The sequence below is a fragment of the Alosa sapidissima genome, chromosome 19 (genome assembly GCF_018492685.1).
Source record: "Alosa sapidissima isolate fAloSap1 chromosome 19, fAloSap1.pri, whole genome shotgun sequence".
Lineage (NCBI taxonomy): Eukaryota > Metazoa > Chordata > Actinopteri > Clupeiformes > Clupeidae > Alosa > Alosa sapidissima.
In genome coordinates, this window is record NC_055975.1 from 28,988,966 (window position 1) to 29,008,965 (window position 20,000).

The 20,000-nt window shown below is 45.2% G+C and overlaps 1 protein-coding gene across 2 annotated transcripts in view; it reads right to left on the reverse strand.

Moving 5' to 3' along the window:
- The window catches only part of syne3 (spectrin repeat containing, nuclear envelope family member 3), a 42,691-nt gene that overhangs the window by 17,125 nt on the left and 5,566 nt on the right, over positions 1-20,000 (reverse strand). For both annotated transcript variants that reach the window (XM_042071814.1, XM_042071813.1), the window contains exons 4-16: positions 19,444-19,753; positions 18,704-18,859; positions 17,831-18,187; positions 14,823-14,959; positions 13,776-13,950; positions 12,374-12,556; positions 4,984-5,127; positions 4,470-4,604; positions 4,202-4,363; positions 3,690-3,862; positions 2,444-3,114; positions 1,940-2,086; positions 676-868 (exon numbers count right to left, since the gene is read on the reverse strand). In XM_042071814.1, coding sequence (XP_041927748.1) covers positions 2,040-2,086; positions 2,444-3,114; positions 3,690-3,862; positions 4,202-4,363; positions 4,470-4,604; positions 4,984-5,127; positions 12,374-12,556; positions 13,776-13,950; positions 14,823-14,959; positions 17,831-18,187; positions 18,704-18,859; positions 19,444-19,753 — 2,650 coding nt within the window. In that variant the 3' untranslated portion in view covers positions 676-868; positions 1,940-2,039. The remainder of the gene's footprint in view (positions 1-675; positions 869-1,939; positions 2,087-2,443; positions 3,115-3,689; positions 3,863-4,201; positions 4,364-4,469; positions 4,605-4,983; positions 5,128-12,373; positions 12,557-13,775; positions 13,951-14,822; positions 14,960-17,830; positions 18,188-18,703; positions 18,860-19,443; positions 19,754-20,000) is intronic.

Below are 20,000 nucleotides of genomic sequence, written 5' to 3' on the forward strand. Positions count from 1 at the left end.
AACGTCGGCCAGTAATGTAGGACATACATCTCACAAGCTGCATTAAAACTCCAGGCAATAACCACAACACTAATGGTGCATATAGAGGTGAACCAGTTTGAGATGGAGGAGAGGCGGAAGTGTGTAGTGTGGCTCGTAACATGACACTGGAAAAGGATAAAAACAGTGAGTGACTGAGTGAGTGAGTGAGTTAGAGGGAGTGTGAGTGAGAGGGTGAGTGAGTGAGTGAGTGAGTGAGAGAGAGAGTGAGTTAGAGGGAGAGTGAGTGAGTTAGAGGGAGTGTGAGTGAGAGGGTGGGTGAGTGAGTTAGAGGGAGTGTGAGTGAGAGGGTGAGTGAGTGAGTGAGTGAGTGAGAGAGTGAGTTAGAGGGAGAGTGAGTGAGTTAGAGAGAGTGTGAGTGAGAGGGTGGGTGAGTGAGTGAGTGAGTGAGTGAGTGAGTGAGAGAGAGAGTGAGTGAGTTAGAGGAAGTGTTACTGCTACAACAAAATTCCCTGATATTCCATGACTTTGCCTCAAAAATTATAAAATTCCCTGACTTTCCATGTCTGGAATAGACTTTCCAAAATTCCATGATATTCCAGAATTCCATGACCCGTGGGAACCCTGTACATCCTCACGACTGAACTGAACTGTGTGTTACTGCCCCCTGCTGGCCACAGCTGCACTTGCACACACTTACCGCCACTCGAGACGGTCCCTCAGCTCGCCCACGTCCTTCAGCTTGGACTTGTGGAGCATCCAGCGATACCGCAAGTCCTCCAGCTCCACGTCCTCCACCTCTGGCCCGGCACCGGCCCCTGACCCGGCCCCGAGAGTCCAGCAGCTGCTGAAACTGACCCTGGCCCCAGGGGACACGAGACCGCAAGGCCTGATGGGAGTTTAAAAAAAATAACAAAACAAAACAAAACACAAAGCTGAAGGGTAGCTGACAGGAAAAGTAGCAAAAGAGAACATGTCTATATATGGATGTTACTTTGCCACCACGCAATCAAAAGCTCTTTCTTCACGTTACACTAACAATGGCTGGTAGTCTCTCTCAGCTGTATTTCTGACGTGATGTTTATTGAAAATAAAAACAACAGAGAACCATAAACAAGTCGGTTGTGTCAGTCAGTTACTCAGCCCGAGCCGTAATGAACACATCGTGTAAGGCAGAAAGTTTTGGAAAGGGAAAATAGGTTATAGTTTAGAAAAACAAATGCTTGTTGGCATGACTGCCGAGTTTGAGTGTGACTGTGTGTGTCTGTGTGTAAGTGTGTATGTGCCTGTGTGCATGTGCGTATGTGTGTGTGTGTGTGGGTATTATGTGTTTGTATCTCAATCTTTTCACTATGCTCCTCCATCTCCAACAGACTTGAAAGGCAGCACAGTAACTCTTTCATCACATGGGATGGGAGTTCTCGCTGGAGACCTGAAGCGGCTGCTCTTTAGCACCACTCGTCGTAAATGTGCGCGCCCAGTCTGGCTGATCCGAGAGCTCGGCTGCCAACGTCTATTCTCACCGCCTGGCAGGAGGCCGAGCCTCGCCAAGGTTTGATCTGCCTTTTTTTTCACTCTCTCAAAGCCTGAGATAAAAACTTCAACCCTCAAAACGTCATCAGGAGCTGGAGTTTCAGTAAGGGATAAAACCATCAACCAAGCAGTAACCAACACAGACCTGTGCATACATGGATTATTATTCCAAAAACGGTTTACCCCCGTCGTCACCTTTTAAGATGACACATCTGAGCAATTTCACAATGACAGAGGCTCTTACATACAAACAGGAGTGACTTCATGCAAACCTAACGCAGTTCCGTTCTCAGCGTCTGAAACTTTGATGAAAAGATCTCCCCTCCCTCTCCCTCTCCGCCGCAACAACGCGCGTGTGTCCGTGTGTGTGTGTGTGTGTGTGTGTGTGTGTGTGTGTGTGTGTGTGTGCGCGTGCATGTGTGCCCACCTTAAGCGTATTCTCTCTGATCTTGAGCTCTTTGGCGCTGATGGCTCGGTGGCTGTTCAGGATCCCCGAGAGCTTGTCAGTCTCCCTCTGAAGCCAGATGTCAAAGTGTCGCCGCTGCTCCCCCGAGTCGGCAGGGCTGCGGCCCCCCTGTGTGGAGAGACGAGTCGTTCACCACACAAGACACGCAACCGCAAGGCACCGCCAGGCAGCAGACATGAAAGAGCATGGGAGAGCACGCAGGCACATAGGGAGCACATACTCTTCCCATCTCTCCCCCCCCCCCCTCAAACACCCAACGACCACACGACCCCCCCCCCCCCCCCCAAAAGACCCTACTACTCAAGCAAAAGACCCTACGACTAAAGTCCCCCCCCCAAAAGACCCTACTACTCTAAGACATATCCCATACCTTCATACACACCCCTCACATGACCCCAATCCTCTCGGACATAACCCCCCCCCCCCCCCCCCCCACTCCTCTCTGCTGCCTGCTCTCGCTCCTACCTTTGTGGGCGTTGGTGTCGTGCCAGAGTCTCGACCGGACGCGTCTCTTCTCGCCCCCCTGGCCCTGGAGTCGTCCAGCCCGCTCTGCTCTCCGCTGCGGCGGCGTGCTCTCAGGCTGAGGCCCGGGCTGTAGCCTTCGCCGTCCTCCAGGGCCCCTCCCTCCCCTCCGGAGGCAGCGGCGTGCTCCTCCACCCACTGGCCCGTCCGCCTGCTCGCCCCGGCGTCTCCGCAGACCGCCAGGCCCCCCTCTCTGGGCAGTCCTGCCCGTGCTCGCCCCCTGCTCCCCTCTCTGGGCAGTCCTCCCCGCGCTCACCCCCAGCTCCCCTCCCGAGCGCTCGGAGTCCACCTCGTCCACACTCTGGCCGCCGCAGAACGCTCTCTGACCCCTGCCGTTGCTGGGCAACAGGTTTGGTCGGCCCGCCCCTCCTCCGCTCTGCGCGCTGACGGCCGTGCCCAACGCTGCGAGGCCGGAGAGCGCGGCCAACTCTTCGTCCATCTCCAGGCCTTCTCCATGTGCGTCGGCCGAGCCCTCGTGCTCCCACAGGCGGCGACGTGGACCTCTGGGGTTCTCCGCAGCGCCCTCGACCTGACCACCTGAGCCTTGACCTCTGACCCCTCCTGCTGTCTCTCCAGGCTGACCTTTGACCCGTGACCCCTGTCCATTCAGAAGCCTGCAGAAGTACAATCTTCAGTTAAAGTAACTCAACCACAAACATGAAAATCTATAAACATATGGTCATGTCAACAAGTCAACAACTCTACACATGCAGACAAAGCACATTGATTGATAAAATTAGTTTTGCTAGAAAGCAGCTTTATCATTACTTGTCACATCTATGTTATATAAACTGATGACCCGCGAGCTGATTGTTTAGGACCCTGCAGAGACACAGGCCTCAGCATGTTGACATACCTCCTATATATAGCACCTTCATCTGCAGTGCAGTAGACGGCTATCCACCAGCGAGTAAACAAACTTAGTTCTTTCAGTGTTTTAGTCTGACTATAGAGCAACTTTGTTGTTATTCAATTAAAATTGTACTATTAATTATCCCAGCATGTGGTCTACAAAGTTTGATTTGTTAAAAGAAACTACAGACACAAAACACTCTACACAAAAAATGAGCAAGTATGTAAATTTGTGTCAACAATTTTGGGATGACAACATATTAACACTGCCCTTGTACGGTATGCTGTGTCCACACACAGACGTTCCCAACCTCCTCTAGTATAAAACCCTTCTGACCTGTGCAGGTGGAGGCTGAGGGATTGCAGGGTCTTCCAGGATTCCCGCAGGCGCTTCAGGTCACGGATGATGTGAACTTTGCCCTCCTCAGAGGTCTTGGCCAGCACATTCTGCCCCTGGTGCTCCGTCTGCCGAAGCTGCTGTTCCTTCTCCGGAAACTCCCCTAGCGCCCTCTGCAGGCCATACAGGGTATGAACAATTAAATATTCAACTCAACCACTCAACTCTTAGCGCAGTCAAATCCACTCACACAGTTACAATGTTTATAATCTGTCTATGCCGAGTGATATGAAATATACAGTGGGCAGGCTGAAAAATAAACTCACTGAATTGAAACTACTGCTACAATCCCCTTTGATGTGTCAAAGACAGGCTGACACAGAATTGAACTGAGTCAAAAAGAATAAGTTCAATGGTCTTTGATGTGTCAAGACAAACGGCGGCTAGCCTGCTGGGAATGTGTGGAGTAGGAGGAGGAGAGGGAGGAAGCGCGGAGCGGAGCTGAGCCGTACCTCAGCCTCGTGCTGCCGGTTCTCCACGCTCCACTCCCCGCCAGAGCTGCGGAACGACTCCAGCTTCTGCCGCATGATCATCAGCCACTTCTCCACACTCAGCAGACTCTCGTGGAAGACCTCGTGCTCCGAGATCTGATGCTCACACTCATTCACCCTCACCTGGAGATCACACAAAATCACAAAAATGCACAGAAATTCACAGAAATTGAACAACATGAAGAGACTATGATTGTCTTCTATTTAGCATCCGTAAATGACTAGTTACCCTGACGGTTTTGTAGACTATATTCCAGTCGGCGAAGAGGCACTCGAACTTGGCTCTGTTGGTGGGACTGGATGACACCAGTGTCTCTAGCGCGGTGATGTGAGCCTCACAATCCTCCAAGTCCCTCTTGAGGACCTGCACGTAAAAGCCCCTCCAAGGTTAAATTTCCTCATTAAAAACCTGTCAGAGGCGTCGCCTGACAGGATAGGGTGAGTCGCGCGTAATCATTGCTAATCCTTTTGATATGGGGACCCCTTAAGAAAAACGTAAGTGATTTGTTCATGTACATAAGGACAAAAAAATTTTAAAAAAAATCACTGAGACCCCTTCAAATCCAAATTACAATTGAGATTCGAGGGGGAAAAGCCTCGGCAAATTCAAAAGTGACTTTGAAAGTGGAAAAGACACCATAGCAATCATTTTAAACTTGTCACTACAGCATGTTATATCTACACGATTCTGGCTATCTGTGAGTCCGAGGAAAGATGAGTTTGTCCAGTCCAGTGTGACTCACCCTCAACTGGTCGCATTGACTCTTCTTGGCCAGAATGTCCGGCTGGAGGGTGTGTGAAGCCAGACACTGTTCGTTTATGAAGGCCAGCTTCTTACGAATGGACCCATAAGCATCCCCAAAGTCTTTGGTTCGTGATATTAATCCCTGTCAACATGGGCAAAATAGGGAAGTAAACATGTGAAATAAACAACAACACCTAAGAAAAAATAAACAACACATCCTCATCTGAGCTCTTTTGCAAACCAGTGTGTCTCATTTTAATTTGCAAACCAGGGTGTTTCCTTTTAATTTGCAAACCAGTCTCCTTTCAGTTGTGCAGCTTGATTGCATAACTCCAGATAGACACTGTTGTACTTTTGTGTGAAAAGAAGCATTTCCAGGTAGAGAAGATAAGATGAACAGGTGCCAGAGAGTAATTAGTAGACCCACCAGTATCCTGTCAACAGCCATCAGTATCCTGCCAACAACCTAAGCAACTGTTGCAGGTGGTGGACACTTGAAAAGATAGAGATGTCACGAGTGGGTATAAAGTACTGTAATGTTGACACTCTTAAAGGCACAATATGCAAGATTTTCCCAGTTTACGAAGCCAATTTGATGGTAAACGAACTTGTAATAGGCGAAACGTTCACTTAGCATAGCTATACAGCATAGACGTAGCGATACCCTACTGAGAAAACCATCCATGCAACTTCCAAGAGTGGCGCCCCGCCAAAACTCGTGAGAATCTGAAACATTACTTTGTCAGTAGATATAGTTCTTTTGAGATAGTTTTTGCCTGTTGTTAATCCTTCACCTCCACAACAAAAGCATTTGCACTGTGTACAGGGGGGATAAGTCACGAGAACTTTGCTATTTACAATAGCAGAGTAACATATAAATACATAGTGACTCTAGAGGGAGCTCTACACTTGCCAAAAATACCTAAACCTGCATAGTACACCTTTAAGATAAACATTTATTCATCTAGCAGATGCTTCTGTTCAAACTAGCTCAGCATGTAATTCTGATATACACTTGTCCCATTCAAAATGTTATTGGCTTGTGATGTTCCGAGCTGTGTGATTCTTCCTCAGACTGGCATCCGTTACACTTATAGTTATCGTTCCAGGTGTGATTGGCCCTTTGCACTGCTTCTCTAGGTACACAAACAGAGAATAATGTAGGCTGTGTGGAGCTCAGTAGGGATCTGCACTGAGCTGCCGTTGCGTTAGCTTGCCTGAACAGGCTGGAATCCACACATTCATAGTTAGACTTAAGATGCTTGGCTGACTGTCTGAAACTGGATAAGCAGGCTTCAGAAGAAAAATGACAGCTATCCTGAACTTTCACTTTGACTGAAAGAAAAATGTTTAACCTTTGCAGAATGATTCAGGTTGAATCTGGTTATTTCTACACCTACAGTAACCTTGAGATGTGCACGGACACAGACAGACACACACACAGACACAGACACAGACACACACAGACATCAGGAAACTGCCTTGCCATGAATACACACAAAAGGCATAGAAACTTACAAATGTGTTATTGAGGTCTACATCTTCAGCCACAGCAGGTGTATGACACCATTGATGTATGGCACCATACATTCACAATTGAACGCAGGAGCAGAACTATGTTCCAGTGCTCCTCTCAATAGCAACACAATTACACTCAAGATTACCTGAAGATTGGCTCATAGCCTGCAGGGGCTCAAGTGCCATCACAAGTTACTCCTGTTAAGCAGTACTTGTTCGACTGTTGACAGACTACATCTTGCTACAGACTACAGACTACAATTGCCCTTCACGAGCATGGACTAAATATTTATCTCCCCTTTGAGAGACTGAGGGACTGAATACAGCATCTTTCTATTGCCAAATAACATCAAACAGTGGTTAAAATGCCTCCTTGAAGCTTTATCGTTAGAGAATCATTTATCCATACAGCAGGACTAAGCTTGCAGGTGTTTAAATGAAGATATTGATATTTTTACATTGAAATATAGATAAGGAGAGCTCTCGACTACTCAATCCATAATTTAAAAAGTGATTATGAGTCAAGCTGCATTGCCGTGTTAAAATCGCCAGTGTATAGAACAATACCAAGCCTTAGAGGGTTGTCTGATTCTCTTCACAACTCCCCATTATAATATAGTAGGTCTGAAATGACAGCTGATTAACAGATAATGACTCCCGGAGTCGAGCTGGTGATTCAAAGGTTAAACAGTTCAGTTAACCCATCAAGTGCTATTATCCCTCACCCTCCTAAGGCCAGAAGCCGACAATGCCACTGACGTGAAACTGTCGCCGTCACCGAGCGTCTAAGCAGACTCAACCTGCATCATTGTTTCCAGGGCACCTTCTGGGACACCCATAATGAGGGCTATCTATCATTTCTATTTCTGGAACGTTACCATGAGACAACGTTCGTTCTTAAAGGTCACTGAGAAACCGTTTAATACTTGTTACTTTTGAAATACTATAGCTCACTCCAAGTTGCATATGCATGCTGCACGTGAAAATGATCTTCTACCCCCATTGCCAGCATTAGCCAATGAAAGAAAATACACGGAAAAACAAGCTAATCAGAAAGAGCCCTTCCCAATGACGCCGAAGGGAAACTGACTATTCATGGCCTCGCCCACCTTGGCTTGTGACCGCCTACAGGAAGACTGGAAGATTTTGCGGCTAGGGGATTGTCTCTCTGCAGCTAGTAGGAGCTAACAGAAAGTTGCCAACATGGCGGAAAAAAAATCGTGCCTGTTTTATTTTTTTGACAATAACACATCAATGTTGCATGTCTTGCCTTAGAAACATGAGTTGAGAAAGAAATGGTTCGGATTTATCGTTGGAACACCACCACCGAAGTAGTGCAACATTAGTTCTGTGTTCCAATCATTTCGACCACACTCACTGCCTTAGAAAGTGGTTTTGCATCGATGTTCTGAAAACCTGGTTCTGTACCGTCATGACGATCGACCACCAGCTCACAGGCTGTAAGTACAAACAAACCTTTCCACCTAACGTCTGTTACAAAATAGCATGTTCATATTATTCACGTTAGCATGCATGAAAAGGGTACAAGCTAGGCTTAGGCTAGCCTATATTACAGGAAGCTACACCAGGCACGTAACTGAAGTGTTATGTTCGTATGAAAGCGACATCTCCACAATAACACCTGATGGCTCCACCTATGGCCCAGCGCAATCAAAGAGCAATGTAATAAAATCATCACAGCCAACGAATGTGTTTTGTGTGTTGTCCCTTCGGATCCCCAGGACAATACAAGCCGAAACAACAACTCAGACCTTTTTCCCTAAATAATCCCAGCACTATCTTACAAAGGATCTGTAGGCCAGATGTCTGCATCATCTGGCAAAAAGAGGACATTGTTAATTCTGTGCATAGTTTGGATGTTCTTGTTTTGTGTTTGCATTATTTTAATAGACTGCAATATTACTATTTGTCAATGTTTCACGGACCACCTAGCAAAGAAAAAAAAAAAAAAAACAGTAGACCTACTTCAACAGTATATTACACAATAGGCCTTCTTACTGAACCACCTTGCTTATTGTCTTTGCACCTTGCTTATGGTGTCAGAGGATTCGTATGATTTAAACTGGCATAGGTTACATCAGTGTTGCAGAACTGTTTGGATTTACATACAAGTTGGTTCAATATTGCAAACAACTCATCTATTATATTTTACCACATCTACTTGTGGAACACTTGAGAGAGCTTGCGGACCACACTTTGAGTACCACTGCTGTATGTAAATATAATAAAGTTGTTTATAGACAATTGACCTGTTTTGTATATTTGTTTTAGGAGTTTCATCAGTTTTTGTCCCTTTTAAGCTAAAGGTTTATCTTACCTTTCATATCTTCTGTCTCACAGAGGGCCATAGTCGTCATAGTCGAATGTTTAGTGCATTTTGAAGGGAGTACATTATGCTAAGGCAGACTGGTTCTAATCCTGGGTACAGGGTCATACAGACAACAGGGGTACTGGTGTTGCCCATTTTTCTAACCACATGAGCAATCCCCTTACGAAAAAGTAGTATAGGAATCTTATAGTATTTGGGACAAAATATTATAGTAATCTTATAGGAATAATTGGGACATACTGTAGAAGTACTACTAATAACTCTATAATATCCTGTAACCGCTATAGTTTTTCTATAGTAGTCTTATAGTACCTATAGTATGTCCAAATACTATAGTATTCCTATAAGATTACTGTAATATTTAGTCCCAAAATACTATAAGATTCCTATAGTAGGCTACTTTTTCTGTCATACGTGACAGAAAACAACTTGAGTAGGCTAACCTCTGCCAATGTCAGGCTATCAAAGCCATAGTTCTCATTACCGGAGAAGTCTTGCAGCACACACTCTCTGCTTCTGTAGGCATTCTGGTACAATTCCAGCAAAATATAGCTAGGTAGGCGTGTTTGCATTTAGATCTATATATGTATTGGGCTATGACCAAGTGGTCTTTCAATGATACTATCATGGAATTCAAACCATAACTATCTAGCTATTCCGATAGCATTAGCAGGCTAGGTCAGTGGCTGAACTGCATTTAGGGTGCTTACCTGTGTTGTGAAGTAAAATATCTACTAGGAAGATTGCAAAGACTTTTGACTGTGTAAAGAAATAGGTCTTTATTTTAAAACGTTTCCAACTGTTTATTACTTGAAAGCAAGATGACGATTGTCACAAACGTTTACCTCTTTTAGGAGAAATTTTAAGATGACAGGCAATTGTTACCATTCTATTAAACCAACGTTCACAGACAAACGATCAGGAAGCGGTTCTTCTTCCTACTCGAATACTAGGATCAAACACATGAAGTTGTATCTCCGAAGACATTTTGTGCAACAGTTTTGACTCGAGTTTTAGCCAGGTTTTAGCACTGTAAAGTTGAATATGGAGCATAGCACAGGCAGAATCAGATGAGGACGCACTGGAGGAAGCGTCACAGTACTGTTAGCCAATCAGAGGGGAATTCATTAGCATGTCATTAATATTCATGACTAGAGGCGAAATCCAGTCGTTCCTCCCCGCCCACCTTCCCCAAACTAGAACAGCATGAAACAGACGCAGGACAGCATTTTTTCCACCAAAACCGGCTCACAGGGCATTCATCAACACTACAGACCACTGCAACATTAATGAAAAAACGATGAGATGAGACCTTTAATGAAGCCACAGAACCAGAGTGACTCTTCAGTCTTAAGCTGCATTTACATTCCCAGCGATTCACTCGGCGGCGGTTGTTTGCTTCTCCAGTGGTTATTTTGCCTCTAACTGCTGAGCTACATTAACATCCTGTGGTCTCTCATCGCTAGTCTCCTCTATATGCGAGTGGGGCTATAATGTGCTGATACTCTTTGTTCCCAAATGTTTACACAGTGATCGATCGATAGATAGATCGATAGATAGATCGATAGATAGATAGATAGATAGATACTTTATTAATCCCCAAGGGGAAATTCAAGGCTGATGGCTGATGGCTACTTCAGTGGAGCCAAAGGCTGAGCTGAATGAAAGTCTAATGCATTTTGCATTCAAATCAATCTTAATTGCTGGATCAATGGCCAAAGACTAATGCATAATACGGGGGACTACTACAGGATGGAGTGGGTGACCTGGTAGTATTGCTCTAAGTCTCTTACCACCTGCGCCCTCGCCATTACAGCACACATAATCCTCATCTTATCAGCTGTTACCGCAGCGTCATTACATAACCACACAGTAGTACATCCAGGGTTCCCACTCAGTCAAATGTAAAAATTTTACTTTTCCTAGACTTTCCCTAACAAAAAAGAAGAAGAAAAAAAATGACCAATGATTTCAGAGCACCTGCTTATCGATCAAGAATCTTTTACTTATTTACAGCGGGAGATAAATAGGCATTGAATAAAAACAGTTGGGCTACTCAAGCAAGCAGTAAAGCTAATTAGCAGATACAAACAAATTCTGCATGGAAATATATTTGTATTAATGTATTTTGGCAAGTAAACTGCAACAACAAAATGTTCTGATATTCCATGAATTTGCCCCAAAAAATGATAAAATTCCATGACTATGACTAGGATTAGACTTTCTAAAATTCTATGATATTCCAGAAATTTCATGACCTGTGGGAACCTTGTACACCTAAACTGTAAGAAAGACTGTATTGTAAAGTTGAATTGAATAAGTTGAATATTGTAACATCTCTGATCAGTCTGTCTCTATTTTCTTTGAATTATATTATTTTGCGGTGTTCAATCTGGCATGCAAAATCAGTGCTTAACACACTGGGGGATAAAGTGGATGATTCAGGTGATAATCATGGTCTTTTTATGCTGTAATTAATATAGCTACACTCTAACAAGCACAGTGTTATATAAAGATGCATTTAATGAGTTTCTACAGCACAACTATAATGAGTTTGCCTGCTTCTGGATTATTACTACATTCCTCTTGGCATGCTTGACCAATATGGCCAGAGATCAATGCATTCTTATATAGTGTGTGTCTTTCCTGTTTATGTTGATGAGAATGACAGTAGAATTGTATGTCATGTTTCATTTTTAAGTGTTATGTTCTATGTAGTCAGAATATCTCTTTGAAGATCTTGTGGTTTCCTTCTTAAGTTGAAGGTAAGCATATGATGGTGTCCTCTCTACACTAACCCCCCCGTTTCACATCTGCTTATAGAGGCCAGTGCCAACCTAGATACATCCTCACTTTGCGTCTGAGTCTGCAAGATCATTACAGTTTAGTATTGTACGCTACTGTAGGACACAGTATTGAGTCTACCATTACACAGTAATCACTATGGTACATAGTTAAAGCTTATCTGAACCTTAATCTCCTATGTCACTGAGCATTTCAAGCTCTACATTAGCACAGTGTAGCTATACTATGGACAGTGTAGCTATGCTATGGACAGTGTAGCACAGTGTAGCTATGCTATGGACAGTGTAGCTATACTATGGACAATAGCACAGTGTATACTATGGACAGTGTAGCTATACTATGGAGAGTGTAGCACAGTGTAGCTATGCTATGGACAGTGTAGCACAGTGTAGCTATGCTATGGACAGTGTAAAAGCTGACCTGAATACTTCCCTTACTGCAGTTATTATGAGTTTGTCTGAGTTACTTCTGTCCTATTTTGCCACCTCTACCCTGCTTTGTGAGACCAGCATCCCTATGGGCTGTTGTTGTGCGGTGGTGCTGAAGGGGGTTGTTATAGCCCCAATGCGGGTTGTGGTGGTGCTGAAGGGGGTTGTTATGGCCCCCATGCAGGTTGCGGTGGGGTTAAATGGCGTTGTTATGGGCCCTTTGTGATGAGGGCAGTCGTGAGCGGTGTTGTGCGGTGCGGTGCGTTGGTTTGTGCTGGCTGGGGTACCTGGAGGCGGCTCTTGCGCTGCAGCAGCTGGCTGTGCAGGAGCTCGCGGCGGCGCACGTTGGCGCTGAGCTCGGACAGCAGGCCCTCGGCCGCCTCGGGCCCGAACACGCAGCCCAGCAGGTCCCGCTTCACCTGCAGCAGACTCAGACGCTCCTGCAGCTGCAGGCTCTGCTTCAACAGTTTCTACCGAGGAGAACGAAGGAGGAGAGAGGGATATAGAGATGGAGAGAAAGAGACAGACAGAAAGTAGGAGAGAAGACAAATATAATATAAAGAGTGAAAGAGATGGAATGAAGGAGGCAAAGAAAGAAAGAAAGAAAAAGCACATCAAGAGCAAATCCACCAAAAACACACACAATGCAATTTGTAAACAGCTTTATTTACATATTAAAGGCAAAATACTAAATGCCAACCTATGTACAGTGCTTTGGCAAAGGGGATCTATATGCCTGTCATAAGCTAATTAAGCCCATTATAATTTGAATTATTGCTAGGAAGACGTGAGAGAGGGTGAGTGTGAGAATAAGAAAGAGAGAGAGAGAGAGAGAGAGAGAGAGACGGAGAGAGTCAGACAGAAAGAGACAGCAGATTGCAGAAGAGGTTGGCACCACAGACAGGCCAACTGACCGTGGGCAGAAAAGGAAGGACAAAAAAAAAAAAAAAAAAAAAAAAACGAAATGGAAAATTGAATGAGAGATTGAGTCAGCAGACACCAGGAACACACACAGACAGAGAGCAACATCAGCAGAATACAAAGAGTAGCACCCACTGGCAGATTACAGCAGCTTTCAACAAATCATTTCATATATTGCTACTTACACTGCCACTGTGCCTGGAACTCCATGGCTAACATGGATTCAGACGCAGAGCTGTAGAATCGGCAAACCTCACACCCCAACACTAAGACACCGTGGCAGAAGCTAGCGCCCATGCTCTGGATCTGCAAACCTCACACCCCAACACTAAGACACCGTGGCAGAAGCTAGCGCCCATGCTCTCCATCCGCCATGCTAGCACAAGCGCTTGCCTCCTTTTCCTAAAGCTATGGGTTCAAATCTCGTGTGGGATTGGGCTTCACACAAATGTGCTAACGCAGGGCTGAATGGATCCAGAACACCATCGCCCAGGCTACAACAAAGATGAGCGAGGAGGCATGTCTGTAACTAAACTTTGTATTAATGTTCAGTGTTCGTTGGCATTGTGGATGCATACTCTTACTGAAGCTGTGTTATGAACCTGTATACATCCCTGTATATCAAGACTGGTGCTAGCATTACATGCTAACACCCATGCTATTAATTAATAAGCACTTAACAAGCAACTGTCCTCAAGTCTGCAGGATTCATTCTACAGTGGGACTATACAGTAGGTAGTGGTGAGACAGTGGCCTCGGCGGTTTTACCTCGATGTTCTGCACAAGCAGGGCAATGTGGGAGAACTCGGACACCTCGGCAGACGCCTCCAGCACTTGAGACACCATCTGGCTCCATTGGCTGAAGCCATGCAGGGGGTCCTGGAGAACCTGCCTCAGGCCTGTTTCGCTCTCAGAGGACAGGCGGAATGCCCGGCCTTTCAAACTGCAGCAGAGAGAATATCACACACACACACACACAGGGGGATAGAGAGAGAGAGAGAGAGAGAGAAAGAAAGAGAGCGAGAAAGAGAACATTGTGATTTGTTTTCTTCGACTTGTTATGACTGACACAATGCACATACGGAGGGAAAGAGAACGTCCTGGTGAAGTAGGAAAGTGAGTAGAGGGACAATACAGCCAGCAGCCAAAGCACACAAACACGCTTTTAAATTTAACTTCGGCCTGAATTTTTTTTAATATTCCAGATCTGCCATGGCTGATTTGGCATAACTGAATATTTTCAATATTGTATATCTGTCACAGCTGGACACTTCAATATGATGTATTTAAACATGATGTATTTAAACATTGTATTTTTCGGTGGTGTCATCATCAGGCCAGGCTGAATCTGGCTCTCTGTTCTAAGGCTGCTCTGTGATTTGCTCGGCCTATTGCCTCTCTAACTGCAGGAGGCTTCCACACAGATTAAATTATATACCACCAATAAATTATAAGTAAATGAAAATTGGAAATGAGAAACTGACTTTTCAACCGCCAAGCCCTGGTTAAATAAATGATAAAAAAAAATAATAATCTTGGCTGAGAAAAGGGAGAGATAGAGGGACACAATATGCTCCAGTTCTATGTGCCTTCATGAGATTTCTTTTTTCCCCCTCGAAATCCACCAATGATGAAAAACTACAGAGAGAAGAAAGTGATGATAAAAAAAAAAGTTGTAATAAAGACGGAATTATTCATGAAGCCACCTCCAACTTGATGGGGTTCCGATGAGTTGCGTGATTACAGGAGGAGACCGTTTGAATACATATGGGGTCAGATTTATTCTCGAGGGTAGATTCGCTCCGGCGGCCTCACCTCTGATACTCCTTCACGGCCAGCAGCAGCTCGTCCGACAGCGGCTTGCAGTCCTGCGACAAGTGGATCAGCTCCTTGAGACGGTCCTTCAGCAGCTCAGCGCGAGGCTCCTCATCTATCAGTGTGTTTCTCACACCCTGAGGACCATGAACGAACAAGAATTACAATACAATAAGAATTCCTTTGTCAAAAAGACTCTGGGAGTAAATTACTTTCAGCTCCGGCCCTCAGATCAAAGATCAGCCAAGTTAAGAACTTATTGTCTTGTAGTCTTTTGAACTAAGCTTTCTTCATCCACATCTAGAATTCCTTCAGAGGTCAGTCTTACAATGTTGTGATTTTTTATCACAGTCAATTGTTCTTTGAGGTGGATTAACTGCAGAAAAGCATCAAACCAGTTAAACCATGGTTTAACTGAACAGTTGATGGTTTAACTGAATTCATTTTTTATTTGTGTTGTCTAATGTCAACTTATGACTGCTGAGTAGTCTTGTGATATATTTGAAATTGTAAGCTGTGACTGTTTTTGCTGGACCAACCTGCAGTTCTTCAAAGTCTTCAAGCGCATCAACAACACACAAACTAAAATAGGACATGTTAAAGATGACCAACTAAAATAGGACATGTTAAAGGAACCATATGTAAGAAATGTATTTCAATTAATCATAAAATGGCCCTGATATGTCACTAGACATTAAGAAATCATGTTCATTTCAAATACTTATATCACTGACAACAGTAGTCCGGCCAGGATATTGTCATTTAAAAAGTGAAGTTGCAGCCCTCAACTGATGTTGTTGTGTTTTGTCATGTCATGTCTTGTTTTGGCCTGATGCGCCACCCTCCACCTATCTACTAATCACAAAATCAGTAGTGGTTCGGCATCTTTAAAAGTGATTGCAGTACCAGTTTTGGCTATAATCTTACATATGGTTCCTTTAAAGATGACCAACACTGAAAAAAATGTGACAACTACCCTATTGCAATACTGAGTGGCTACTTGAAGATGACCCATCTCAGAGCGGGAATGAGGAGAAAAGAACAAGAGGACCACAGGAGAGAGACCAAAGGACAAACTCAAACTAAGTCAACGTCCCTCATCTAATTACCCTGGGCCAACTGCCTTATTATCAGGTCCTTTCATGAAGCGCAGTTTCCCCCCTTATCTGTAGACGTACAGGTCTGGCTGGAAGTTAAAACGTCATGTGCCATGAATAATTCAGCTGCTTTAGACTAGAGTGGTCTCCGTAACAACCCAGGGACAACACAGAGCTTTAGCTCATGAAAGGGAGAGGAGAGCAGAGCAATGCAGAATTCACAGGAGTGCCTCGGTGCGCTTGTCAGATCTCTGCTTTACGGTCTACACGGTAGCCTCCAGCACTGATTATGTGCAATACATGTAGATAAAATGCATCCCTTGCCATGTCTATTGATCGACTGAGAGAGCAGCATGAGGAGAATGCTGCATCTGTGAGGCACCATGTCACCAAAGCCGTGGCACAAAAATCCTAGAATTCAAAATCTAAGTGAGATAAATAAGCTTAAATCAAGGGAATATACTTATTTTTCTAATATTTGCTTATAACAAGACACTGTTGCACATTGTTTTTTTGCACCGTTTTGACCTTGTTATAACTGAAAATCTTTTTGTTCTGTTGGCAAATCTTGCAAGTGAAAGTTTCTTGTTTTGTGGAAATAACTACTTAAAATAAGCATAATTATCTGGCAAGATTCGCCAATAGAACAAGAAGATTTTCACTTAGTACAAGGCAAAAAAAATTAAATCAAGTGCAAAAATGTCTTGTAATAAGCAAATATTAGAAAAATAAGTACATGTTCACTTGATTTAAGCTTATTTATCTCACTTAGATTTTGAATTCTAGGATTTTTTGCAGTGATGTTAGCCAAGGCACAAGCTCCTATCTGTGAGACGACCCATGAGATCTTAACAGTGAGCTAGAGCTAACACACTGAGCCTGAGACATCACCATGGAGACCATCAGAAAGACACCAACAGTGCAAGACTAGCAATGAGACCTTTATTACGAGACTAAGAGCCCATTTGGGTAAAGGGTAAAGAGTCTTACACGAAACTGATTTGCTCATTTAACACCATGGGAAATACATTGTATGCTACGATGTATCAGTTCAATGTTGCCACACGATAGCTATAGTACCCGCACATGAAAGAATGTTGCTGACAGATATTGCACCTTGCCTGTCATTCATAACAGGACCAGTGTCTAAAGAGTGAGACAGTAATGATGATAAACTAGCATAAGACCATGACGCCGTGAGATAACCATAAGACACCAGCGGTGAGATCCTAGCAGTTAGAGACGACCAGGGACACACTAAACTGTGCACATCATATTAACCATAATGCCAGTGAGATCCTAGCAGTTAGACACAATTTTTGGAAACAATTATCATACTGCAAAAATATCCAACTGTTGCAACCCCTGGCAGTAAGGCGGGGCCAGTGAGACGCGTACAACTTATTTTAACGGCATGCAAGCGTCCACTGTAGCTGTAGCACTGAGGGCTCTCTGTCGTTGTGTCATATTTCTTGTTCAAAATAGCAAAATAACAAGCTGATAAGCGACAGAATAATACGCGACAGAGAGAAAATAGAAATGGGGCGTCCGCCAAAACGTGGTGATGCATCTGCTGCACAGGCACAGGGCCATGTCGCATCGCATCTAGTTAGGACATTCACACACGCGCACACACACACACACACACACACACACACACACACACATCACATTGCATCTAGTTAGGACATTCTCTCTCACACACACACACACACACACACACACACACACACACACACACACACACACACACACACACACACACACATCGCATCGCATCTAGTTAGGACATTCTCTCTCACACACACACACACACACATCGCATTGCATCGCATCTAGTTAGGACATTCTCTCTCTCACACACACACACACACACACACGCTCGCTTCTCACGAGCATGGATCCACTCACCGTACACCTCCTCCACTGGGTCACCAGCTGCTCCTCTGACCGCTCCCGCTCCCGATCTCCGTCGCTGCCCTCCAGCTCCCTGGCCAGCCTCTGCACCAGCGCCCGCAGCTCCCCGATGCCCGTGCGCAGCTGCCCGCAGCGGGCCTCGTACTGGCCCCGGGAGTCCAGCGAGTCGTGGAGGCCGCCGCGGGCCTCCTGCAGGCCCAGCCGGAGACGCTCCCAGGCCGCCCGCAGGCTGCCCGTCTCCCGTGCCACCTCCTCGGCCCCCGCCGGGGACGTGCTGGCCTTCACGGACTCCGCCAGGCTCTCGATGTGGCGCAGAGTCCGCTCCTCGTTGGCGATGCTCGTTTCGAGCTCCTGGGAGGGCAGCGGACCAACAGTATGACAACAGCGGCAGAAGCAGGCCATGCAAGGCCAGAGGTGAAGTCCAGTGGAGTTAAACACAACAACAGACGGCATATGGACTCTTCCAACTCAGTAGGTCAACAGGATTGCACAGCTAGAGCACAGGAATGTCTTTCATTTCAGACAGACACAGGAAAGGCGTTCAACTCCTTGTGCTAGCGGTAGGGCATTTCCCACAGTGTCCGATCAACAAAGTGTAAATTTGTTTTAATTGTATATAAAAAAACAATGTAATGTAATCTAACTAACTATCTAAAACCAGCAATGTTATTTTTATGTTTCACTTGTTACTAATATTATGCCATTTATGCTCTTGTGTTTTTCTGTGTCACATACAGGACACCAAGACACACACACCACACAACACACAAACACCGCACACAAACACCACACACAAACACCACACACAAACACCACACACAAACCCCACACACACACCACAGAGGTGTAACCCTAGGTGTGGTTTACCTGCAGTAGCTGCAGCTTGTTCTCTGTGCTGTCCGCCTGCTGGCTGAAGTGTCTGACCTCCTCCTCCTTGGACAGCAGCCATGTTTGGAACTTATTCACACATTCCTGGTGCTGCTGGTGATCCTCTGCTCTCTTCTGAAGCAACAGCAACCTCTCCTGCAACACCACGCACACATTAAACAGTATTTAATTACACAGGTTTCACATACGTTTCACACACACACACACACGCACCCACACTCACACAATGCAAATACTGTACATTCCAGAGCTGTAGTTTGTGTCCTTAGTTGCCCTTATGCAGAGAGTGAAACCACAGCACTGCATTATAGACCACACCCGCACCCTCTCCCCAGAGTAAAAACCTTCACCTCATTTAGCTGTGCATGATGTGATGAAGTACCGAAATGAAGTGTTTCAAATAGACCGCTGAGAAAGGAGACAGAATGGAGACTCATAATAATCTTAGGAGGAGATTATGCAGCATTTATTCTCACCCCTTGGGGAAAGCAACTGAGAGTCTAGCAAATTCATTATGTAGGGATTTTCATGTAGGCATTGCTTGGTGATTGTATTACACACTCGCTGAGAAGCACATGCAGTGCTAACTATCCCACCTCTGCTGGAACTTTTATATTCTAGAATGTTTAGAATTCTGATTCCAGAATGGTCCTCTGCAGAGCCTGTACCCTGGACCATTCCATTAATTCACAGACAGTAGAGCGGAGCAGTCAGCTCACCTCAGCCTTGTCCTGTACGTCGCTGTAGGCCTCCTGCAGGGCCTCCTGCTTCTCCGGGTCCACGCTGGGGTCCTCGGTGCGGTTGTGCAGGCCGGCGGCCTCGTCCAGCAGCCTCTCCAGCAGCGGCGCCTGGGCCTGGACGTCGCAGAGGGTCAGCTGCGCATGGTCCACCTGCCACAGCTTCTCGCGCACTCCCGGCTGCAGTTCCGGGGCCGCCTCCAGGGCGCGCTGCAGCTTGTCGAGCCACGCTTGGAACTCCTCGTGGGCCTTCAGGTACTCGTTCCAGTGGAGCCACACCCACTCTATGCGGCTGGATTTGGGGGGCGGGGGGGGTGCAAAAGAGAGGCATAGACTGAAAAATGGCAAGTACCTCTGTCCAACTTTAGATTTAGCATAGCTTAAATATAGATACGTCAATATAGGGTAGTAATGTGACTTTAGATTTAGCATAGCTTAAATATAGGTACGTCAATATAGGGTAGTAATGTGACTTTAGATTTAGCATAGCTTAAATATAGGTACGTCAATATAGGGTAGTAAAGTGACTTTAGATTTAG